The sequence below is a fragment of the Dasypus novemcinctus genome, chromosome 11 (assembly GCF_030445035.2).
Source record: "Dasypus novemcinctus isolate mDasNov1 chromosome 11, mDasNov1.1.hap2, whole genome shotgun sequence".
NCBI lineage: Eukaryota > Metazoa > Chordata > Mammalia > Cingulata > Dasypodidae > Dasypus > Dasypus novemcinctus.
Window position 1 is genome coordinate 115,120,547 of NC_080683.1, and position 26,562 is coordinate 115,147,108.

Here is a 26,562-nt window from a genome sequence, read left to right on the forward strand (position 1 = left end):
AGGGCAGAGGCTAAAGGGCTAATCTCAAAACCTTGGAAGGGCAATACTGAACCTCCCACAGACCTTTAGAGCTGAGGAGACAAACTGCCAGGCTCTTAATTGAAAGACCTGGAAGACCTATTCTTAGAAATAGAGTGAATCAGAGATAGAGTCTTACTAAAACTATATAACCCAACCCCACCCAGTTCAATTCCTGATTGGTTGAAATCAGATGTCCAATATATGTGCCTAAGAGAGGGAAGGAGGAACCCTATCTAGAGGAAAATTAAATAATCTGGAGCTTCTAAAATCCTACACAATGTCTAGCATACAGTAAAAAGTTACTCGACATAAAAAGAGTCAAACCATATGGCCAATAACCAAGAAACAAACAGACAATAAAAGCAGACCCACAAATGACCCAGACTGGAATTAGCAGAAAACAAACTTAAAATAACTATGATTAATGGTCGCAAGAAGATAAAAGGAAAGACAAGTAAATTAGTCTTTAAAAATGTAGATTTTCTACATAGAACTGGAATCCACTAAAACAAACAAAAAAAAGCCCTGATATTCTGGAACTCAAAAATCTAATATATGAAATTGAGAATTCAGTAGATGGGTTGAAGAATACACTGAACACAAAGGAAGACATGATTAGTGAACCAGAGGAAGATCAATATAAATATCCAAACTGAAGTACAATGACGAAAAGTACAAATAAAGAACAAATATATGTATCATTTTAATCTAGAAAAAGAGAGAATGGTGAAGGAGCCATAATCAAAGAAATAATGGCCAAGAATTTTCCATAACTGATTAAGTGGTAGGATCAATTCCAGCAAAACCTTATTTAGGTATACCATGATAAAATATGAAAACAAAGACAAAGAGGAAATCCAATGAGCAGTCAGAGGTAGTGGGGAGGGGAGGCACATTACCCTTAAAGGGACACCAATAAGGCAGATATGAGGAAGCCAGAAGACAGTGTATGACTTCTTTAAAATGCTAAAGAAAATAACTTCAGACCTAAAAATCTTTAACAATCATATATTCTTCAAAGAGGAGCGCAAAATAAAGGCATCTTATAACAAAATCAGAGGGAATTAGCTATGGCAGGCCTGCACTAAGGTAAAAACTAAAGAGAATTATTTACGCAAATTAAAAATGGGAAAATGGAAATCATTAAGGAAAAGGCATAAAAATTATGTGGTGACTGTATAAAGTACATGGTGACTATAAGTTACAATTAACTATAGAAAAGAGTGATTGTATTACTACATTTAAAATGAAATTTAAAATATATGTAGAACTGAAATGTATGACAAGAATCAATCAGGCAGGGCAGGGATGAATGGAGGTGACCTATTCTAAAGTTCTAGCAATGCTAGAGAAGTGTATTTTATTGAAGAAGTAATTTGTGTTAAGACTAATTTAGTCAAGAGTAAATTTGGGGAAACAGACTTGGCCCAACTGATAGGGCATCCGCCTATGACATGGGAGGTCCAAGGTTCAAACCCAGGACCTCCTGACCTGTGTGATGAGCTGGCCCATGTGCAGTGCTGATACACGCAAAGAGTACCATGCCATGCAGGGGTGTCCCTCGCGTAGGGGAGCCCCATGTGCAAGAAGTGCACCCTGGAAGGAGAGCTGCCCAGTGCGAAAGAAAGTGCAGCCTGCCCAGGAATGGCGCAGCACACATGGAGAGCTGACACAGCAAGATGACACAACAAAAGGAGACAAGGATTCTAGGTGCCACTGACAAGAATACAGGCAGACACAGAAGAACACGCAGCAAATGGACACAGAGAACAAACAACTGGGGCAGGGGGGATGGAGAGAGAAATAAATTTAAAAAATAAATCTTTTTTTTTAAAAAGTAAATTTGATGCTCTCTAAGGTAACTATTGAAAAATAGTGAAAGAATATATAGTTAAGTTAAAAGAGGGAAAAACAATGAAAACACTTGAGTGAGTCAGAAAACAGAGAGAAAGGAACATGAAACAGATGAATAAGATAGAAAATAAATAGCGAGATGACAAATATAAGGACCAAGTAAGACTGAAAGCAAAAGGATAGAAAAAAATGTACTACGCAAACTCAAACCACCAGTAGACTTTAAGGCAAAAAGAATTATTAGAAATAAAGGAGGCTATGCATAATGATAAAAGGAACAAGCCAACAAGAACATATAACAATTCTAAATATGCATATACCCAATTAAACAGCTTCTGAATATATAAAGCAAAAAATGACGGTATGGAAAGAAAAATCCAAAATCAGTGGGATATTTTAATATGCTTCTAAATAGCTGACAGAAGCAGACCAAAAAAAAGCAATAAGATGAGCTGAATATAATAAACTTGATCTAATTGACCAAAATAGGAAACTGAATGCAACATCCAGAATTCATATTCTTTTCAAGTGCACATGGAACATTTACCAAAACTGACTTGTAAGCTGGCCATAAAGAAAACCTTGATAAATGCAAAATATTTGAATAATTTATAATATGTTCTCTGACAACAATGGTAGATAGAAACTAATAACAAAAAAGATAACTAGAAGATCTGTCTAGAAACTAAAAATGTACTTTTTAAGGCATGACTCCAAGGAGAAATTAAAATGGAAATTAGAAAATATTTCATATTGAATGATAATGAACATTCAACATCAAAATTTGTGGGATGTAGCTAAAGCAGTGCTTAGAAATGTAAGGTCTGAAATGCATATAAAAGAAAGACTTAAAAATCAATGATTAAGTTTCTATCTCGTAAAGCTAGGGGAAAAAATGGGACAGGACAGGAAGGGAAGGAAAGGAATGGAAGGAGGGGAAGGAAGGAAAGGGAGAAAGGAAGAAAATAGACAAGAATAGAAATCATTAAAATAGTACTCAAAAACACAATAAAGAAAAATTAAAGTCAAAAGTTGGTTCTTCGAAAAGATTCATAAATTGAAAATCTCCTGATACTGATCAAGATATTGAAAGACAACAAATTACCAATATCTGAAATTTTAAAAGTGAGACATTCCTTAAGACACTAAAGACATACAAAATTTGGACACTTGCATGAGGTGGACAAATTCCTCAAGAAATACAATCTATCAGAGCTGAAAGAAGAAAGAGAAAATGTGAAGTCTAATATTTATTAAAGAAACTAATTTAAAATTCTTCCCATAAAGAAAACCTCAGTCCAAAATGCTTTACCAATAAATTCTTCCAAACATTGAAGGAAGAAATAACACCAGTCTACACAATACCTACAGAGAATTGAAAACAATGAAACATTTCCCAACCTTTTTATGAGGCCACCTTAGCCATACTATCAAAACTCTGTGTACGTCAAGGAAGTTTAAGTACAAACCAATCTCTCATGACCAGAGATACAAAAATCTTAAAGCATCAGTTAATCAAATCCAGAAATAGATAAAGATGATGATATACTATAATCGAGAGGGCCTCCCAGGCTTAACAAACACAAGAATGGTTTAATATTCAAAAACCAATATAATTAACCACATTTTTTTAAAAGAATGGAAATTTATAATTGTGATGCAGAAAATATAACTAACAAAATTCAAAATCCATTCATGTTAAAAAAAACAACACACAAAAAAACACACAACCAACTCTTAGCCAACTAGGAATAGAAGGTAACTGTCTTTATCTGTTAATAGGTACTGACAAAAATCCCACAGCAAACATTACATCAATGGTGAAAAAATGGAAACTTTCCCCTAAGGCCAGTAACAAGGCAAGGATAAGCTTTAGTACCACTTCTATTTATCAGTATAATGAGAGTCCTAGCCAGTGTAACAAGGCAAGAAAAAGTAGTAAAAGGCAAAAGGACTGAAAAAGAAGAAATAAAACTATCAGTATTAACAGATGGTATGATTGTATATGTAGAAAATTCAAAACAGTCAATGGATAAATTCTTAGAACAAATGAATTTAGCAAGATCACTGGATATAATGTTATAAAATTAACTTCTCTATATATTTACCAGCAAGAAATAGAATAAAATTTTAAAACAAAATTTTTACAACAGCATAAAGAAACATTAAACATCTAGGAGTAAATCTAAGGAAAAACTCATTCTGAAATTTATAAACAATTACTAAGAAAATCAAAGATCTAAATAAATGGAGGAGTACACTAATCTCATAGACTGCAAGAATTGATACTATGTAAAGGTGTCAACTCTATTTAGAGAGTTGTTATATTGTGAATCTCTTTAGATTCAAAACAATTTGGATCAAAACCACCACTGGGGGTGAGGGGTGGAACTGAGAAGCTACTTCTACAATTTACATGGAAATGCAAAGGGTAAAGAGGAAGAGGAAGGAAAAAGCTGGTAAATATCACTAGTAAATATAAAGACCTATTATAAAGCTAAAGTGGTAGTCTAAACTAATGCAACAGACTAGAGACTCTAGAATCTGATCATCACTTACATGGTCATCATTTATGATGAAAGTGGCAGCGCAACAGAGTGGGGGAAAGATGCTTTCTTCAATAAATGGTATTAGGTCAACTATATAGTCACATGGAGAAAACTGTCTTGACCCCCTACCTCCCACCATATATAAAAATCAATTACAGAAGAATGGCACATGGCAAATCTAAATTTGAGAATTAAGATGATAAGGTTTTAGGAATTAATCTTCATCACCTGGCAAAGATGTCTTAAAAGAGTACAAAAATCACCTGTCATCAAAGCAAAAACAACTGATAAATTAAAAACTTGTTTTTCAAAAAATAGAAATAATGAAAGTTAGAGTGGCAGTATGTTTGCAATATATACATATGTAAATCTGGCAAAAGACTTGTATCTAGATAGATATTTTTTTAAAACTCCCACAAACCAATTAGAAAAAGACAGATAAACTTTTTAAAAAATGCTCAGAAGACTTGAACTTACAAACCAAGATATCAAATAGTCAATAAATATGAAAAAGATATTTAACTTCACTAATTATCATGCAAACCGAATTTCAAAAAACAAAGGACTGCACAACACAGTGAATCCTATTATAAATGATGGACTATAGTTAATTGTACAATTATAAAAATGTTCTCTCATTAATTGTAACAAATATACCACACTAATAATGCAAAGTGTTAATAACAGGGTAGGATATGGGAATTCTGTTTTATACATGACTTTTCTGTAAACCTTCAACTTTTCCAATAAAAATAATAAATATCAATATATACCTCTAAGAAAGTCATTTCAAAAGACTGACAATATTAATTGTTGGTGAAGATGTGGAACAACTAGAACCCTCAAATACTGCTAGTGCCAATCAGTAAACCAAGCCTGGAAAACTGGGAAAGCTGAACAAGCACATAATCTATGACACAGCAACACAACTCCTAAGAATGTACCCAACAGAAATGTATACATATGCTCACCAAAAGACAAATAGAATGTTTACAGCAGCTTTCTTCATAAAAGCCTAAAAGTGGAAATAACTCAAATGTATAAAGAAAGAATAGGTAAATAAATTAGGGTGTCTTCTTAAAATGGACAGCTATACATATAAAATCAGAAATAAGAATGAATAAGCTCAACTGCATGTATCAACATTATAAATTGCACAAAAAGGCCAGATACAAAATAGAGCTTTTATGATACAATTTACATAAAGTACAAAAACAAACAAAAGGAAACTGTGTGTTTTACTAAGGAAAATAGTTACTCTTGGGGGCAGCTTCCTGGAATAGGGTTTGAGGGGCTTCTGGGTGCTAATGTGCTCCTGTGTCTTGATTTGGGTGATGATTCTGCAAGTATATTCAATTTGCGCAAATTGTGCTGCACACTTCTTATATTTGTGCCCTTTTCTATAGGTATATTATACATCAAGACGTTTTCCAAAATTAATTGCAGGAATCACAAAGCACCAGCAACTGCATTCTTTAATGATAAGTTCCATACATTTTGAAATGATCTTTCTAGTACCAATTTTTGTCCAATAAAATGGAGACTGAGAAGGGAAAGAAAAACAAGAGGGAAGAAATGAGAAAAGGGGAAGGTGTAAAGCAAGAGGAGGAAACAAAGAATGAGAAGGAAGTGGGAGAAGATGGATTAGGCTAAGGAATTGCAAAGATACCACTGTTTGACAGAATCATACCATCCTTAATCCCTGAAATGTTTACTGGCTGTTGACCACTTACAGCTTTCAGCAACATGAGTCTTAACCATTTAGAGGCACTAAACTTAATGGTATAAAGAAGACGTCTTCTATGCACAAAAACAACTATAAAGTAACATCATTCTAAACTTGAATGAAAATGTAGTCAAGAGGTGGTTCAAGTAATACAATCTCATCACAGAGAACCACAATTACAAATAAAGGAAAGCTTTAAACGAGATGAATCCAAGAACAAGTACCAAATATTCTATGTTAGATCATTTTCAATTATATCCCTTGGGACTAGAGTCTCTTTAGTTTTAAGGACTAAGTTCCAAGGATCAAGCTATTTCTAACAAGTTGCAAATTTTCCTTTTAATTTGGACAACAAACCTGCTTTAGCCTTCTTTTTCATTTTTTTGGGTTTGGATTTTTTCTTATCTTCCCTGTTGTCTTCTACACTTTGTTCCATTGACCCTATTTCATCATCTTGATTAGAATATGAAGTGACCTCTCCAACTGAAGACTCCTTTTTTTGTTCACCTTCAATTGTATCACGTTCAAGTTCAGAGACAGTCGATATACTGCAATATAATGCCAGTACATACATTACAAAATATCATTATAATTCTTCATGGTGCAGAGCAAAGTGAAGGATCCTAAAATCAGTATTATTTCCTGCTGGGGGAAGGCATATATTTTCTTAAACACTAAAATAGTTAGATGTCAAAGTAGGTATTATGGATATTATTTTATACTTGGTAATGAGCTATATATCCTAAGAGCCAACTTAAACTGAGCTCTAAACTGCAATGAAAAATGAAATTGCAATTCATGAGCAATGGATCTCATTTTGAGCAGCACTGATCAAAGCATCCTTACCCTGCTGCCATGTAAATAATTAATGAACAGATTTCTAAATCACTTAACTTAAAGCTCCCTTTTCTCAGCGTTCTAGGCTAGCTAGTTGGTTTGTTCTGTTTTTAAGAAGCTTTGGATATTCAAAGTTTGATTCTTAAATAATACATATACTAACATGTCCCTGCAACTATCCAATTTGCCTTCTGATACCACTGGTTGTTTAGCTTGTGGTAAGAGGGGAAAAGTATTTTAGCTGAGGATTTTAGCATAAACAGCTCCTGAATGCCAAGGAATATTCACATGCAGAATATTTCCACCTCAAGGTGCTTCTCTAAATGTGAGATTTCAGGAGAAAAAAAAATCAAGTATGGCTGTTAAAGTTCATTTTTTATTTTGTTTTACTGAAAGAGAAACATATTAAGATGAATACACTCACAGAAAACCTCATCATTTATGGAAGCAGAGAAAATGACTAGAGGAGTCTAAGTTGCTATTAATAACTGTAATTATCTTGGGTTAGCTGGGTGACCAGAACTTTACTTTCTACTTTGTATCTGTACCGTCTATAATGAGCAAATGCTATTTGCATAAGGAAAAATTTTAAGAAGTGCTTTGTAAAAAGAAATGGGCATTTGTAATGCAAAAATAGGGAAGTTACAATTATTTTAAAAGCAGATGTAGGTAAGCAGTCCAAGGCAGAGACTCTGAAGCAGGAGAGCCAAGGTTCTGGCTCAGCCTCTTGCTAGTTTTGTGATTTAAACCTCCCAGATTACTCATGTGGATAACAGGGTGATAAAGTTACATTTTCTGACTGAGTTATTATAAAGGATAAAAGAGTCAATTCTTATAAAGGATTTAGTACATAGTAGGCGCTAGGTAAATGACAGCAGGCAATATCTCCAAATGAAAGACAAAGAATATTCTTCGCTAAATTACAGATTTTACTAAAAAGTTGAAAATAATTCTGAATGTGTTTTTTTGTTTTTTTTTTAGGATTGTATTACTTTATTTTACACTAAGTGGTGGTGAACATGTTTTTAAGAGAACATTTTATCAATGGAAAGTACCTTGTTTCATCTTTAGACATGACTGGAACTTTCTTTTTTTTCTTTTTCCTCTTTTCGCCATTCAATTTGCCATCACATAATGAAGAATCTGAGGGAAAGTAACTCAACTGTTCTTTCAGTTTCTTTCTTATTTTCTTCTTAATCTCCTTTGCCATTTCTTCAGCTACTTGGAGCTGGTATACTTGCATCAGTTCTCCTTCCTCATCTAGGTCATTATTTTCTCCCCCTTCATTTGCCTTTTCAGTCTTCTGATGAGCAAACCCTGGCTGGGACTTTGTACATGCTTTCTGATGTGTAGAATCCACCTTCCTCTCAGGGGATTCCAGTTCCATTGCTTGTGTAGTTTTCTGGAGCACTGTTTTTATAACCTCTTTGTTCGCCTTTCCTTCCTTGTCTTCCTCCACATTAACAACATCATTTAGATTTTCAGTTAGGGACTGTGTCTTCTTTGGTTTGTTTTTAGGGACTTGTAGTCTCTTTTCGGGATTATTATTAGTGTTAGGAACACTTCCATCATCACATTTAGTTTCTTTAATATTCTGAAGATTGCTTCTGAAAGTGTCAGGCTAGGAAAAGAAGACATAATAACAAAGTTTCAGCAAAGCAAAGTTTAGTTACGTAAATATAAGACAAAGTGAACAGTGGTCAATAATGTGTAATATTAGAAAGATTATCTGGCTTTTTCCCTTGGACACAGGGCTGTCTGTCGTTTTAGAACCTTTGATGAATAATTCTCCTAAGTTTATTCTTCCTAGCACTAGAATAGTAATCTCTAAGAGTAACTTCAAATTAAATGACTTAGTTAATTAACACAGGAAAAAGTACTTAATGACTTTTCAAAAGTGCATTAACTGCTCAAATCTCAAATGCTCTTTTTCCTCATTGACAAAATGGCTCATAGTCTAAATTTACTTAAGAGATACTTGAGACACTGGCTAAAAAGCCATGGAGAATATAGTATTTTGGGTTCACCAGTAGAAAACACATGGGTCATTTTTCTTCTTCATGATTATATTCTAAAACCAAATGTCTATAGCTTAAGGATTACTGGGCAATGAGTCCAAATAAGTCCCTGAAATGCTACTAAATATTTATCATCAAAGTTATATCAAGTGATAAACTAAGCACATACCTGTAAGCTCTTTCCCTAATCAAAATTAGCTGAAATATTTTTTAAAGATTCAATAAAAGGCTAGAAATTTTTAAAAAAGAAAAAGAAAAAAAATGCTACTAGAAGTGAAATAAATATTTTAATAAATTGCCCAAGGATAAAAAACAGACAGGACCACACCTGTGAAAAAATTACCACAAAAAGCCACAGTCTAAAGGAAAAGCTTTCTCCAGATAGGAAGACAGTTCTGGAGAAGGCAAAAGCTCAGATTCAAGTAATTCAAGAAGTAGGAGGGGATAAACCTGAGGATGACGATTTCAGGAGTCAGGCCCCACTTCCACTTGTGTTAAGCAGCAGAGCTGGGCCTTTTACCCAGAGGACTAGCAGCTGAATACAGAAGCATACGGGGGCATCATGCTTCAGGCAGGTGCAGGGGCAGACCAAGTTAAAAACAACCAATAAGCAGGGGAACAGAGATTCTCAACTGTAAAATGACTAGACAGCTAAAATCTAACAAATATGTATGGAAAGCAGCATAATGAAGGAGAGCCATCAAATCCAACAAAACTGAAAAATTAACACCCAAAGAAAATGAATTAGTAACAAAACAAGAATTTAAAATTAATGTCATCATTCATTAGGAAATCCAAAAGGATGAAAAGGAAACAACTACAGATGTTAGAAATAAAGCTTTGAGTGATATGAATAAAAATAGATGTTTGGAAAGCAGAATGGACAAAACTGAAGTGCTACAAGCTAAAGCCAAAAATCAAAATGAAAAATTCTCCCCAAAATAATAAGCTTACCAATAAAGACTCAAGGTAAATTCTGGAAGATCCCTATGAAAAAGCTTGTAGAATGACTTATATGCAATATATGTGAAAACAAGACGAAAAAATGCTAAAAAGAACTAGTATCTCAATATACATCTCCAATATTCAACTTTGGAAAATCTCCATGTTTCATGCTTCCCTGGTTCATTGAGCTGCCTCTTGTCTGCTATTTTATTCTTTTGAAGTTGAAATAAAGTTTATAAAAAAAGAAAATCTTCATTTTTCAAAGTGTGTAGAATGAAACATACACAATATATGTGAAACAAATATGGAAAAATGTTAAAAGTACTAGTATCCCAACATAACTTCAATACTGTACCATCTCCAAGATGCTCTTGCTCACCTAAAACATTTTTCATATACTGCCAGGTTCAACCTATTCTTTAAGGATAAATTATGAAGCCATAGCCTTCAAAAAAAACTGCTCTACTCAATTCTAATAAAAATAATCTATCTCTATCTCTTTAAAAAAAACAAGTTTATTTTCTTATATTCTATTTTAGAAGTAATATAGGTTTAAACCGGTAACAAAAAAAAAATTTTTAAGAAGAAAATAATTTAAAATAAAAAGGTGAGGATGGTCAACCACCACACCAAGGAATCGAGAATCTACAACTGCAAGCAGGAGAATCCCATCCACCACCCAGGATCCTCAGAATGGAGGAATCAAATACGGATTAGAGTGGACTTACTGGTAGTCTACTATAGAATTATTGTGACTCTAGCAATGGAAGAAATTGTATCACTGATGTGGAGACAGTGGCCACAGTAGTTGCTGAAGGCAGGGAGAGGGAAAAGAGGTGTGATCTGGGGGCATTTTTGGGACTTGGAGTTGTCCTGAATGATACTGAAGGAACAGATGCAGGACATTATATATCCTGCCATAATCCACTGAATGGCCTGGGAGAGAGTATAAACTACAATGTAAACTATATTCCATGCTGTGCAGCAGTGCTCAAAAATGCATTCATCAAATGCAATGAATGTACCACACTAATGGAAAAAATTGATATGGGAGGAGTGGGGGGTGTGGGGAATGAGGTATATGGGAACCTCTTATATTTTTTAATGTAACATTTTGTGTGATCTAAAATTATCTTTAAAAAATAGAAATGCTAAAAAATAAAATAAAAAGACCAAAACTTCAACCCTGGTTTCTTCACACAAAGAAAATGATTGCTCATCTTCTCAGAAGTTTTTTTTTTTTACCTTCTTTCTATAAATATAGTCCTATCTCTATAACCTTGAAATTTCCATTACGTTAAAATGGGGCATATGCAAATGTTTCTACTTTTTCAGTGAGCACCAGAAATGTAGCACTGATATAAATAAATTGAGACACTCCTGAAGAAAATAATTGGATAAAAGAAGCAAGCAAGAATTAGGAATAGAAAAAACACTCATGGTCTAAGAGAAAAGACTTCTTTAAATTTTTTTTTTTTTTAGAAGTTTTATATTTACAGAATAATCATGCAGAAAATACATGGTTTCCATATACTATTAATAACTGGGAGGTGTGGTGGTTTGAGACAGTATGTACCCCAGAAAAGCATGTTCTTGAAACTGGTCCATTCCTGTGGGTGTGAACCTATTACAGGTATGGCCATTTGATTAGATTAGTTCAGTAAGTAAGGCATGCCCCAGGGTGTGTTTTACTCTTCTTCCTGGAGTCCTTTATCAATGGATGAATAGAGAGAGAGGGGGCTGCAAACACAGAGAGAAACCCTCGAAGGTGAGAGAGTCCCAGAACCCAGAAGCTAAAATCAACAGAACCCAGGAGAGAGAAAGCCACAGGAGAAGAGAGAATGCCACGGGAGCAAGAAGCTGAAAGCAAAGGACCCAAAAGGAGTCCAGGATCACCAGCAGCTGACCTTTGGAGACAGAGTTTTGCCTGATGCCTTGATTTGGAGATCTTTATCAGCCTCCGAACTGTAAGCTTATATACTAATAAATCCCCATTATAAAAGCCAACCCATTTCTGGTATATTGCCTTGGCAGCTGTTAGCAAATTAAAACAGGAGGTATAAAAGAAAAATATTTTAAAAAATGAAACCCTGAGAAAGCTAATTAGATGAGGCTCAGTTTTTAGTGTATTTACTCTGTTCCCTGATCTATCAACTCTTGTAATAATAATACATTACTTAAACTTTAGAATGACTTTATATTCATTACTAATTCCATTCATTATTCAATTTATTCATTTTCCTTTAGTATCATACCATACATTCAGTAGCACTATACTGATACTTTCCTTACTCTTTCACTAGATTGGTTTTTGTAGTTTTGATTTCCTTTTTTCCTCAGGCAGATATAAGGGATAGTTTTTCAATTTCTAAGTAGTTTAAGAATTCTGAGCTTTTGTAATTAATTTCTAGTTTTGCTGTACTACAGTAAAAATAATGCCTGCTTTGTGGAATTTAATAATGTTTCATGGGTTAGATTATGATTGATTCCTGTAAATGTTCCAAATAAATTTGTTCATGCTCCCATTATAACATAGTTCATCCTTTTATTTTTAAGTTTCGTGCAACATTTAATTTTTTTTGCTTTAGTCTTGGTTTTTTTATAAAATTTATTTATTTTTCCCCTTTCCCCTCCTCCCACCCTGCCATTTTTGCTGTGTTGTCTTCTCATTTTCTCTCCTCTAGGATTCACCTGATGTGGAGAGGTTCCCTGTCAATTGTGCCACCTGAGTTCCTGGTTTCTGATGCGCTTCACCTTGACTCTCCCCTTTTCTCTCTTTTGATGCGTCATCATCTTGCTGCGTGCCTCACTTGCACAGGCACTGGCTCACCACGCAGGCACTCACGTGGGCACCGGCTCACCACACGGGCACTCGCATGGGCAATGGCTCACAGCACAGGCACACTTTCTCTTCTTTTTCACCAGGAGGCCCCAAGGATCGAACCTGGGTCCTCTCAGATGGTAGGTGGAAGCTCTATCACTTGAGACACATCCACTTCCCTAGTTGTATTTTTTAATCAGCTTTGTTGAAATATAATTAACATACCAATTTTAAATATATATAATTAAATGAATTTAAACAAATGTGCACAGTGGTGTGACCACCACCACAATCAGGATAGTGAACATTTCCATCATCACTCAAGCCCATTTATAAAGTTGAGCCCTTTCCTTCCACTCCATGAGCCCACACAACCACTGCTCTAATTTCCACAATTGCCTTTTCTAGAAGTGCATATAAATGGAATCACAGACTTTTGTGTCTGGATTGTATCACTCAGCATAATGCATTTGGGATTCATCCATGGTGTTGCATTTATCAGTTTATTCCATTTATTGTCAAATAGTATTCCATGGTATGGATATGCTACAATTTGTTTCTCTATCTACTAACAAATGGATATCTGAGTTATTCCCAGTTTGGGGCTGCTGTGAATGAAGATGGTATGAACATTCACATACAAGTCTTTGTGCATGTGTGTAAATATTTTTGTGTGTTTTGGTAAATTCCAAAGGGGAATTGTTATGTTACATGGTAAATAGATATTTAACTTCATAAGAAACTGCCAAACTGCTTCCCAGAGTATCTATTCTATTTTGCATTCTTTCCAGTTTCTTGACATCCTGGTCAGCACTTAGTATTGTCAAGTTTTGTTTTTCAGTCATATTAATATGTATGTAATAATATCTCATCATTTAAATTGCATTTTTCTGATTACCAATGACAATGAGAATCTCTACATGTGCTTATTTGCTATCTCCAGTTATGTGTTCAAATCTTTTGCCCATTTTTATTGGTTTGTTTTCATATGATACCATTGAAAGAATGCTTATAATGTTCTAGATACAAGTCCTTTATCAGATAGTTTACAATATTTTCTCTCAATCTACTTTTCATTTTCCTAACAAGGTTTTTAATTTTCACAAAGTCTAATTAATTTTTTTCTCTGATGGTCATGCTTTTGAATCCTGAGAGAACTTTGCTTAACCTGAGGTTACAAAGAAGTTACACTATGTTTCTTCTATAGGTTATATAGTTTTAGCTCTTATATTTAGGTCTTGATTCATTTGTACATAATTTCTGAACATGATATGGTTGCAGTTGATTGTATCATATATGGATATCTGACTGTTTCAGCACGATTTGTTGAAAAGTTTACCCTTTACCCCACTGAACTGCCTTGGCAACTTTGTCACAAATCAGTTGACCATACACATTTGAGTCTACTTCTTAACTCTTTTCTGCTCTTATATAGTGTGCTACATTGCCTTACCTTTTACTTCTATATATAACACCCATGATACATTGTTATTATTCTTACTTTAAAAATTCCTTTAGAGAAATATCTTTTATGAGGAAAAAACCCTTCTATATTATTTATAGATTTACTATTTCCTGTACTCTTTTCATAAATCAAAATTTCAATTTGGTTTTATTTCCATTCTGCCTAAAAAAGTTTTTTTTCCCTTAATACCATTTCTGGCAGTGCAGGTCTATTGACAATGAATTCCCTCAGCTTTTGTTCACCTTGAAGAATTTTTACTTCAAGATACTTAAAAGATATATTTCCTTGATAAATCATTCTCGTTTTATATTTTTTTTTTCAGTGATTACTCAGCATAAGATGATAAGATAGTTTAATAATGTGAGACAACAGGAAGATTGAAAAGTCACTCTTGTCCATTTTTAAACTACACTGTCTCAACAAAGTCTTTGCTGAACTTGGTAAAAGTTCAATTCTTTCATGAGGTCAAAATCTACTTCATCAAAAGTAATTAACATCACTGAACATGCTTGCCATGTTGTTAAACTATGGACTTCAGAAAAGATTTCATCAATTTTAACAAATGTACCACATTAATGCAAAATGTTAATATGGAGAACTGTGTGAGGGTATAGGAGAGTTCTGGGCTCTTTGCAGGATTTTTCATCAACCTATATAAGCACTCAGAAAAATAAAAATATGCCTCCCCTCTTGAATTGCTCATCCTCCTCTGAAGTAGTCTTCCTGGTCTGTCTCTTACTCCAGCATCTCATTACTGCTGGAGCGCTTTCTGATACAACTGGGCTTGTTAGTCTCATCTTTTCAAAATTTTCCATTACCTCGAAGATTTAAATCTTTTAAAAAAGGGAATCAAAAGTCCAATTCACTGTGTTCACACACTGTGCCAAGGGAAGAACCACTGGCTTGCTTTTAGTCAAGATTTTTTTAACCTTTCAAAGTTGTTAAAGCTTTAACCAGAAGGCCAGAGTATGGAGGGAGGAACAGTTTTCCAACACTTCTCATGTAAATCCAAACTTCGAAGAAAAGATTCATTTTGTGGGGTAAAAAGGCTATTCACTGTTTTGTTTTGTTTTTCAAAGCTCTTTATTTTTTCCCCTCTTCCTCCCCCACCCTGCTGTTTTTGCTGTCTGTGTCATTCACTGTGTGATCTTCTGTATCTATTCTTTCTTTTTTTTTTTTTTTGTCTTCTCTTTCTTCTCTAGGATTCACCGGGATTGGATCCTGGGGATTTCTGATGTGGAGAGAGGTTCCCTGTCAATTGCATCACCTCAGTTCCTGGTCTCTGCTGTCCTTCACCTTGACTCTCCCCTTCATCTCTTTTCAGGCCCTGTCACCTGACCCACATCTGCTTCCCCTATTCACTGCTTACAAGTTTATTTCTGAGTTGCAAAAATTAATTCCCCTTTCCCATGTTTTTAGAATATCCTGTATTCCCCCATTCAATCTTGGCTGCCACAACCAGACAGACAGAAAGTGAAAGGAGCTCCTTTTTCTTGCATCTGAGTGGAAACTGATAGCTTTTTCTGTCACTATTTTAAAGACTTTGCTCTACTGCCTCCTAGCTAGTACAGTTTTTTGCAAGAAATCTGAGGTCATTCTTTGTTCTTCTATCTATCTATCTATCTATCTTTCTATTTATTTTTAAGGAGGTATGCCAATATGCAATATCTCATCCTCTGTAGGTCACTGCTGCCTTCCATATGGTTACTGGTAGCCACAGGCTCTCAATGTTTAGCATTGTACTGATAGGAAGAAATGGGGCACTACTTTAGTTGTCTTAGAATACAATTCCTTCCCAGTAAAAAGGGACTGTTCAGTTTTCTGACCAGAGCAGCCCTGAAGTCTCAAACTAGATGTGGGGATAACGAAGTTTATGCCCATCTACCTCTCTGCTGGTCATGATCTGCATATTCACAGCCCAGTCCCTGCATATGCTAGGTTTTAATTTTTTTATTCCACCCACCTCCACCCCCCGAGATGGCTCCCTCATCTGTTTGCTCGTTGTTTTTGCTCATTGCCTGCTCACTGTCTGTATTACCTTTAGAAGATACCAAGAACTGAACCCAGGACCTCCCATGTGGGAGGCAGGTGCACAGCTGTTGAGCCACATCCATTCCCTGCTCATTTGTTTTTGCTTGTTGTCTGCTAGCTGTTTCTGCTTGTTTTCTGTGCTCATTGTCTGCTCATTGGTTTTGCTCAGTGTCTACTCACTGTCTACTCATTTGTTTGTCTTCTTCAGAAGGCACTGGGAACTGAACTCTGGACCTCCTGTGTGGGAGGCAGGAGCTTAACTGCTTGAGCTATATCCACTCCCAGATGCTAGGTATTTCTTAATACAGCTCTTTCACCACAGCTGTTAGCATGAAATACTCCCAGTTACTGACAAGTCATTGTTGACAGTTCTTACCTTTTGGTCTTTGTATATATTTAACTGAAAGTGCAACAGGGAATATGATGCTATTTTTTCCCAGGCTACATGTGGCAGTTTGAGATTATTTTATGAATCCCCAGAAAAGAAAGATTGTTTTTAAACTAATCTATTCTTGTCAGTATGATACCCTTTGATTGCATTAAATTCAACTGAGCGGCCTTGGATTAGATTACCTGTTAAGATTGCTGTAGGGCTTTTCATTGGACTACATAAATGAGTCATAATTCATGTTGAGACTCTGCCCTTTTGCTCAGTCTGATAAAAACTGAGGCACAGAGAGAGACACATACACAGGCACAGGAAAAGGAAGCTGCCATTTTTTATTCCACTATGTAAAAGAGAGCTAGAGGACTGTTTAAGTATGAAGACCCAAGAGGCTAGTCCCACGGAGCATCTCAAGAGGAGGGAAGACTGAGACCTCAGCAGAGATCAGCAGCCATCTTGCTCTGCCAGGTGCCCAGACAACTGAATTAACAGTAACTGACTTGGTAAGAAAGTGCCTCTTATGGTTCCTTGGTTTGTACTTCTCACAGCCTTAGAAATATAAGCTTTTACCCCAAATAAATCCCCTTTATAAAAGCCACCCCTTTCTGATACTTTGCATTGGCAGCCCTTTGGCAAATTAAAACACTATATTAATTAGGAAGTGACATACAGATTTACACATGGCCAGTGATGTAAAAGTATTCAAATAAAGTTCTAAACCAAACTGATTAGAGTGATTTTCCTCATCTCTGATGCTAATTAAGCATTTCAATACCACATCTCTAGTGGCTTCTACAAACAATCCTGAACTGAATTAATCACAGACTGATTTTACAATCTTAGAACTGCAGAGGTGAACTGGATGTTAGCTGTCTAATTCAACAAGCAGCTAATAAATACTTGAATTCCCTCAAAATAACCATTCTAAATGACCATATGGCTGTCACATTAATACCACAAATAGCGGAAAATAAGTACCAACAGAAGCAGACTCTAGTTGAGAACAGCATCCACTGTGGAAGAGACATGAATCGCCCCCATTCTATCAGCAGTTCCGAATTGGTGTGCAGTAGAATGCTGGTATCCTATGAATCCTTGGTGTGTGTGCAGCTGGATTATGGCCAATGTGAGACTTATTTCTAACTCACCTGAGAATATATATGTTTACACTGACAGCTACAACGTAGATATTAAAATGAACAGTTCATAGGACAACGCACAGAACAGCGTAAAACTTGCTTCCAAGTAAAAAGAAGAATATATAACTTATCATAGAACTCGTGCCAAAAAAATATTGTGTATCATTTACCAGACCACGCAAGAATGTGTTCTGGTGACGATATAAAAGACATGGTCAGAGAAGTGAATAGTGCCAACTAAAACAGAGCAAACTTAGTGAGCTAAGTTTCAAGAGTGAATAGTGCGTTAACTGGCTGCTGTAATACCCTTTACAATGCTGGGAATCAGGGTGAGTTAATCGCTGATCTGTTTTGTATTGCTTTGTGTTCTGTGTTTTAATCCCTTCAAGTGTGCTGCCAGAAAGCCTACCACTTGAAAGGGTGCCTCTAGCACAAAAGGATAATTCTTGTTGTAAGGCACCATTAATTTCTCCTGGTTCTGCTGGATACTCACAAAGAGTAAGTCCAAATAAAGACAACCCACTGGGCATCTGAAATAAGATATTATTTCCTAAGTTCTTCACAACTGTAGGGTAAAACCTTGATTTTCTTCAAACCTGTGCTCTAGGGCTAGTTTTAAGTTTCCCCTTTGTCCTTGCTCACACTCAGCAGTGGTCATGTTCTCACAGGACAGCTCACAAGACTGAACTCAAAACCCAGGAGTGGTGCTGACTCTAAAGTAACTTTATTTTATCCTAGGTTACTAACATGACACAGATTAACTCCTTGGTTTCCAAAGAACCTTAGGGCAGCAGATTAGCAATTACTCACTGAGAGGTTTTCTCCAGATTTGACAATCTTTTTCTTCAGTTTTTTTCTTTCATGTATCAGATCATTATGGGTCTTAAGTAATTCTTCAAAGCGAACTTTGGTTTTTACTTTGGCTTCACTCTCAACTACAAAAGATAGAAACTCATGTCATTTTCCAAACAATCTATTATGACATACACCTGCATCATTCACTCTGTAAAAAGACATGACCTTGTAAATGCCAGCATGAGTTTTCCTGCTGCCTTAGAACTACCTGCTCTGTTCCCTCCTTCCTAAAACACTCCGTTCTCTTGGTTTTGGTGACACCACACTCAACTGTATCCCTTTTACATTTTGGGCCACTCCCTTGAAAAGTTTCCTTTGCTAAGTTCAGTTTTAACTTCTGATGCACAGTATCATCTACCATTGCTGGTTATGTGGCCTTAGGCAAGTTACTTAAGATCTCTAAACTTCACTTTCCCATCTGTAAAATCAGAGTAATAATATCCTGCCTCAAAGATCATTTTGCATGAAAAATGGCTGACACTTGCCTAGGCTATAATTGGTACTGAAGAAATATTAAAAGTTAAAAGTTGATTTTTCCATTAAGACCCTGCAGTACTATCCCACTTAACTGAGGATAAAACAAGTTTTTAGTGTGCCCCAGGGTTCTGTACTTCCTGACCTTCCTATCTCGACAACTTCAAATGAAGAGAAATATCCCCTTCGATTCCTTCCTACATTCTAGCGACAATTTCTTCTAGCTCCTCCATCAGGACAAGCTTCTCTGAGCCAAGGGCTTCCCAGGTACACTGATTCCACCTGATATGAGCTCCCCATAACTGCTCATCTGGATGGTCTTAATTTGCTTGCTTGAAAGTTGCCCGTAACCTGCTTCATTTCCTAATAATATCTAAATTTCTGTTTTTTAACATAGACTGTTCCTTCACAGCACTCACTACAACCTGAAATAGTGCAACGATTTATATATCTATATAAATAAATTTGAGTATTTATTGCATGTCTCCCCCACTACAGGTATGTTTCATCATTATACCCACAGCTACTATCACAGCGTCTGACATACAGCAGGTGCTCATAAATGTGCTTTAAATGATTGAGCGCTGAATGAATAAATGAATGCCCTAGAACAGCTGTTAGCAAACTACTGCCCCCCCCCCCCCCACCCCTCGGTCAATAACCTAGTTTTGTCAATAAAGTTTTAATGAAACCCAGCCATGCACATTCAGTAAATATGGTTATGACTGCTTTCCCACTATAAAGGTGGAGGTGAACAGTTGCTACAGAGACTAAACCTTAACTAATTACTAGCTGACCCTTTAAGAAAAAAGTTGTGGAGCCTGCCCTAGACTGAAACAGCCAAATTGATGATAAAGAATGAAAACCAACCACGTGTTTTATTCAGTATTTACCTCGTCCAGCTGAGTCCCAAACTGCCCTCCACTGAATACATACTAAGGTTAATCAGTAATTAAATATAAAATTGAAAACCACACTATTAAATATCTCTAAACATAATGTTTGGTTTATTCATTAATCTAATAAAGAACCCCTTAAAGTATCCAAATTTAAACATAAATACTATAAATGTTATAAATTAGTAAGTCTTACCAGAGCGCATATCTCAGCTTTCTAGAAAGCACTGAGTAGTAATGTAAAGCACCGCTCAATGACTCAATTAGAATCCTATTAAGACAAAGTAATAGTTTCAACAAAAAAAACTTTGAAAGGCAGTAATTGTCAAACTTCGTATGTTCATAAACATTAAAAAGGTCTTCCATAATTTAATGAACATTTCAACCCTCTTAAAAATTCTATTTTAGGATTCTCTTCCCCAAAAGGGCACACAAGTGTATTAACAAGTGTAACTGTGGGTAACACGCTCCCAAATAATAAATTTAAGTAGTAATGTACCACCTACTGAAAATGCTGTTATAATAAAGTTAGCACAAACACTCCTATCATCTTTTTCAAATAAATACCTGAATGAGGATTTAAGCGTGTCATAGCTATTCAAAACCATATTCAAAACATATATCCCTGAACTGCCAATTTTATTTAAAGTTCAGGGGGTATTTAAAACAAACATATTATCTCCCCATTAGAACATAAAATATGCAACTATTTTTCAAGAATAAAACTGAAGATTGTAAACAAAGAAAAACCTAGGTTGAGGTGGCTCAGGCATTACCAGTTAACGCCCCCATCTCTGGAAATTCATGTCCATGTTCCTCTGATGTAAGAGTTTTGGCAGAAAAGTCTTAGATGAAATGCTAAAAAGAAAAGAACAATTATATAAATACACTTCAATAATAGGAGGTAACTCATCTAACAACTATGGATACACAGACAAAATACTAAATCCAGCGTAAAATCTCCTCTACCTCACTGACAGCAGGGCCCCTCCTCTTGGCAGATGCAGCTCTATGAAGCCCGGTCAGCTGCTTTCAATCAGCACCAAGTTAGAATGGAGAGAGGCTGCAAAGGCAAGTGCAGTGGTAGAGTCAGTTACCAGCACTCAAGGGCACACAAGAAATAGAAAAAGAATATATAAAGCCAATTAGAATTAATATTTATAGTATTTCATTGTCATCCAATATACAGGTAAAGAGGGGACTATATTATGATTATGAGTCATCAAGAAAAGGCTAACTTCCATTCAGCAAAAGATGTTTACTTCTCTCTTGAGCAGAACATTTACTTAATTTTAAGAAAATTAAAAAGTACTGATGAGGCCAAGAGTCAAGGATGAGTGCCATGTTTCCGGAGTTAGAATACATAGACAAGCAGGATCATTACTGTGATAGAGTACGAAGGTTTAGTGGAGTTGTCTAAAACCCAGGTCCTGAATTAGTCTCCCAGGGTTACTTGGAGGACCTGGGGCAAACATTCTCCTCATCAGTCAAAGCAGCCTCCCAGGATCTATGCAGACATCTGTGACATGGGTCAAATCCCTTAGCACAGTGCCTGACACAGAACAAGCACTGATAAATATTAGCTACAGTTGTAACTGGTCATTCTTACGGGGAGCCTTCGTGAGCTCAGTGCTGGACATGCTGACTTAGGTGTCTCGGGGCACTGAGTGGCTGGGAGGACAGGCTCTGTTGTTAAATCCCATATTCAATCCCATTTTCACCTGCTAGCAGATTCACCTCTGTGACCTTGATTCCCTAGTCTTTCAAAAGACAATAAAATAGTAAGTCACTCAGAGTTTCTGTAAAGGTTAAACACCTAGCACAATGCCTAGCACAGGCCAAGGCCTTCATAAACGAGGCCTACTACTACTGTTTATATACATGCACAATCAGATTAGGTTTGGGAGGTGACAGAATATATTAATCCAGTGGGTAGACATAGGATGAAGATTTGGGTATCATTTGAATATAGGATGGTTCAAGGAAAAAAAGAAGAAAGTCAAAGACAAAATTCTGGGAGCACACAAAACAAAAGAAAAAGTAATCAGGACCATTTCATACCCACTAGGATGGCTATAATAAAAACTAAAATAAAAACAGAAAACAAGTTTTGGAGGGGTTGTGAGAAATTGAAATCCTCATATATTGTTGGTAGGAATGTAAAATGGTGCAGCTGTCCTGGAAAACAGGCAATTCCTTGAAAAGTACACAGTTACCATACCACGTAGGAATTCCACTCCTAGGGACATACCCTAAAGAACTGAAAACAGGGCTCAGATACTTCACAGCAATGTTCACAGTAGCTTATTCACAACAACCAAAAGGTAGACGCCAACAAGTGTCCATCAACAAATGAATGGATAAAAATGAGGCCGTCCATAGAGTGGACTATTACTTGGTCATAAAAAAGAATGAAGTGTGGATACATGCTAGAACATGGGTGAACCTTGAAAACATCATGAATGAAATAAGCCAGATACAAAAGGACAAAATAGCGCATGATTCCACATATATATTTATATAGACTAGGCAAATCCATGGAGAGAAAATGTAGATTAGAGGTCATCAGGGGCTTGGAGGAGGTAGGAATGAGAAGTTATTGCTTAATGGGTAAAGATTAATGGAAAGATAAAAAGAGTTTTGGAAATAGTGACGATGGTTCCGCAACACTAAGAACGCAAAGAATACCACTGAGTTATATGCCTTAATACATGATTAAAATGGCAAATTTCATGTTATATATATTTTACCACAAAACTTAAAAAAGAAAGAAAGAAATCAAAGAGATAAGTAAAAAGCTGAGTGAGAGAAATACCACAGAAACCAAGAAAAATTATTTCAAGGAAGAAGTGTGGTGTGACACAGTGTGATGCCAAAGTTGCTGCAAATTTTGAAGTGTGCCCTCTGACTGCAATCAGAAAGTCCCCGGTGTCCTGTGCCAAAGCTGGTTAGGGAGTGTAAGAAACCTGGCAGCCACAGGAGAAGGAACAAATGGAAGATGAGAACTGTGGAAGGGGTGTGTAGATGGTTCTTTCTAGAATTCTGCTTGCAACTGTCTTCCTCACACCCCCTAAAAGGCAGTGTCATAAGGTATAATTAAAGACACTATTGAAAGATTTTGCTGTTTGTTTTAAGATGGTTTCCATGCCTTCTTTACCTGTTTTAAAGAAAATCTTCCTCCATACTGCAACCAAAGTAATCCTCAAAAAATCCCAATTTGATGGAGTCATTTATTTGTTTAAAATTCTTCACTAGCTCCCAATCACCCACAGAAAAACATGAAGTTCGAGACCATTTAGAAAAGACCTCTGGCCTCTTTTTACACCCTCTGCTTCTGCCACACTTCCTCCCACATTCTGTACTCAGCCACATGAAGTTACAGGCCCTCAAATGTGGCAAACTGTCTTGCTTCTGTGCCGCTCCTCTTGGCCATTCCAACAAACCCCTAGCTAGCAACAGACACTTAAAGCAAATGGTTATGTTCTCTGGGTAACACTCTATCATCACAGAGAAAAGTCTCCTCTGAGTTCTCATGATGTCTTGTCATCACACCTTCTCCTTCAGACTGAATTTTCACCCAGGCAAAATGTTGTGTTTACATGTCTGTGACTCCATCAAAGTCAAATTGCTAGTTTTTGGAGGGCCAAGCCTGTGCTCGTTTCTTCTATGTACACCTATTTTAAAAAAAAACAACAAACGTTATAATGGTTCTGGAGTTAGAGTGCAGAGAAGCCCAGGCCTGAGCTCTCATTTTTCCACTTACTGAGTGGGTAGCCTTGAGCAAGCAACTTAATTTCACTAAGCCTAGGTTTCCATTCCTGGGAGATTAAAATGGCACCTACTTTCTTGTAAGGATTGAAGGAAAATGTTGTAAAGCAAAGTGATGAGAACAGTGGCTAGCAGCACACTGCAGGTGCTCAATAAAATACTTTATGCCCATTATACTGTATTTAAACTATGTAAATAGTTACACAATAAATGAAATAACAATGAAGTAAATAGGTATCTCCATTACTATTTATTACTTTTTAATAGCATAATACACAAAGGAATTAATCAATACTAATTTAATGGTAATGCAAATATGTTACAGAAATAATCTCTAAATGTTAATATGCGCTATAGAATTAATGACTATTATTTGATGAGTACTGACATTACCTGCAAAAATAAAGTCAGACTTAAAAAGATATCCCTGAACCTCACAGATGTCATTTTTTTAAAACTTCACAAACCTTTTTACAAGATGCTAAGAGATAATAAGTACGAAAATGAACTGGATTATGTCTCATCTCATTTTAACTCCTGACTACCTGTTTATCAGTTAAGATGTAACTAAAAATCAAGGGGAGAAAAAGCAAAGAGGATTAGAAAAATTAATCCTTAGCCGAATTTTATGTCAAGGGAAAGAAAAACAAACAAAGCCCCTGTATAAATCAATTAATAAATCAACAAGATTTGAAATGTTTTTTAAACCCTTTTGGTATTTGAAGTTTTTGTAAATATTGTTTAAAATTTTTCCCAAAGTCCTCATGACAAGCAATCCTCTTCCAGAAAGCTCAAGCAACGGCAGCAGTCAATGCAAAAGGTGAAATAAATTGTCACCATCTTTGTCTCAAAAAAATGAAAAATGATATACTCCAGTCTGTAGACGTTTTCACTCTAAGGATGAGAAAACCACCACTTGGTGGCGACTCCTAAAGTCTACTTTTTTTCCTATTTGGAAACAATTCGATTAACATAATTGGACTTTTAAAAAAAATATGTATAACACTCGGATCACCTTTTCTCAGATGTGATTTCAGAGGTTCAAGATTCAGCACCAGGCGGACACTACAAAAGTAAAGACGCATCTCCTTTAAAGGCGTTTAAACCGGAATTGGGAGCCGAAGGGCCAGGACTGCGTGCGCGGTGGGGAAAGGCTGCACACGCAGGGGCCGAGGGGCGCACTGACCGAGCGTGGAAGCACGCAGAGCATCCCGCACCAACCCTGTCGGTCCCCCGGGACCCCGGCCTCCCAGCGGCCGCCAAGCGGATCCCGCACACCCCGAGGGCCCTCGGGGCCGAACGCCTGCAGCGTACTCACCGAGAGCAGGGCGCGGGCTACCGCTGCGCCACAGGGAGCCCCGGCGCTGCGAGGAGGCGCCCGGCGCCAGGTGGGCCGGGCCGGGAGCGAGCGGTCGCGAGGAACAGCCACGACCGCCAGCAGCCTGGGCTCTGGCGGCGACCGATGCCGCAGTGGGGACCGCGCGCCGCGACTGACGTCAGTCCTGCCTACTCCGCCGTCCCCATAACAACCAGAGCCGCCCGCGAGCCCAGCCCGCAGGTCGTCCAGCCCTCCGCGCCCTCTCGCCCCGCCCCGCCGCCCGGCCTCGCCCCGCCCCGCCGCCCGGCCTCGCCCCGCCCCGCCGCCCGGCCTCGCCCCGCCCCGCCGCCCGGCCTCGCCCCGCCCCGCCGCCCGGCCGTGCCCCGCCTGAAACGCAGCAGGGCGGCGCCTGCGCAGAGGGGGCGCGCGCGTCCGCGGGCCCTCAGGCGGCTGGCGACCGTGCGGGCAAGCGCCCAGGGAAGCTCTGGCGGAGGCCGGCGGGCACGCGCGCTGGGAAGTGGGTGGGGGTAATCCACCGACCTGGTAGGTGGCGGACGGTAGGGGCTTCGCGGCGCTCTTCAGAGCCTGAGCTGGTCCCATCCTCATCCGCTAAAAGCTCTGGGTGCCGCAGAGGAGCGGGAGGGCGAGCAGAGCGCTGGACTGAAGACGCCGAGGATGAAGAACATGAATGAGGCCAAAACAGACTCGTCACCCCCACGCTATCACCTCCACGGAACGAAACGCGTTTACGGAGCGTGGAGAAAGAAGAGTTAGTTGTACTATAGGAAAAATCAGAGGAAAGAGTGTCCACAATTCGTCTAGCTCTTAGTTATCTCACTATGTATTTAATGCAAAGAGAAAAACGTCGTCTTTCCTACACCTAATGCCCCCTCCCAGTTTTCTAACTTCTGCCACAGGCGCCATCTTTAGCTCTGTGTCACCAGATCTGGAAAATTACTAGACAGGTCACTCCTCGACTCTTGAATGAAGAGGCCGTTTTCTGCAGCAGTGGGCGGGCACTACAACCTGTTGCTTCGTGACTACCGTCAGAACGTTAAGCTTATTTCTGTGGCGGCCAGCTTTTACATTCCCATTGTCATCACCACACCTTCAGAAGTATAGCATTGGTTACACCAAATCTTGTGAGGCAGGCAGTGAGAAATATAGCCAATCCAGTGAGTTCCCAACTGAACTCCCTTCATCTTTTCCCTCAAAATGTGCTCTCCTTTTTGAGTTTTTAGCCTGATTTAGGGCATCACCATCTTCCCAGTGTTCTACTCAGACACCTACAGAGCACCCTAAATGCCTCATACCAAATAATTCACCACATCTTGCCCATTCTACCTTTTTGACATCCCCCAGTGTATGCCCTAACCACCTGAACTGCCTCTCTGAAATTCTGGTTTTCATCACTTCTCACTGAGGTTATTGTGACAGTCTCTTTACCAGGCAACCCCCTG

General features: G+C 37.5%; 1 protein-coding gene across 10 annotated transcripts in view; it reads right to left on the reverse strand.

The window, feature by feature from the left end:
- AHI1 (Abelson helper integration site 1) overlaps positions 1-26,158 on the reverse strand; it is a 231,387-nt gene extending 205,229 nt beyond the window's left edge. For 7 of the 10 annotated variants that reach the window (XR_002798591.3, XR_009188071.2, XR_011650147.1 and 4 more), the window contains exons 1-7: positions 25,103-25,365; positions 20,986-21,079; positions 20,793-20,874; positions 20,213-20,287; positions 18,602-18,726; positions 8,043-8,608; positions 6,508-6,698 (exon numbers count right to left, since the gene is read on the reverse strand). Coding sequence is in view for 7 of the 10 variants with exons in the window: in XM_058307519.2 (XP_058163502.1) it covers positions 6,508-6,698; positions 8,043-8,608; positions 18,602-18,726; positions 20,213-20,222 (892 nt within the window). In the remaining 3 variants the exon portion in view is untranslated. Of the gene's footprint in view, positions 1-6,507; positions 6,699-8,042; positions 8,609-18,601; positions 18,727-20,212; positions 20,288-20,792; positions 20,875-20,985; positions 21,080-25,102; positions 25,368-25,642 lie in introns of those variants that run through there. The other 3 variants (XM_058307518.2, XM_004468527.5, XM_004468526.5) reach the window with 2 other exon arrangements.
- Positions 26,159-26,562: the final 404 nt, after the last annotated feature.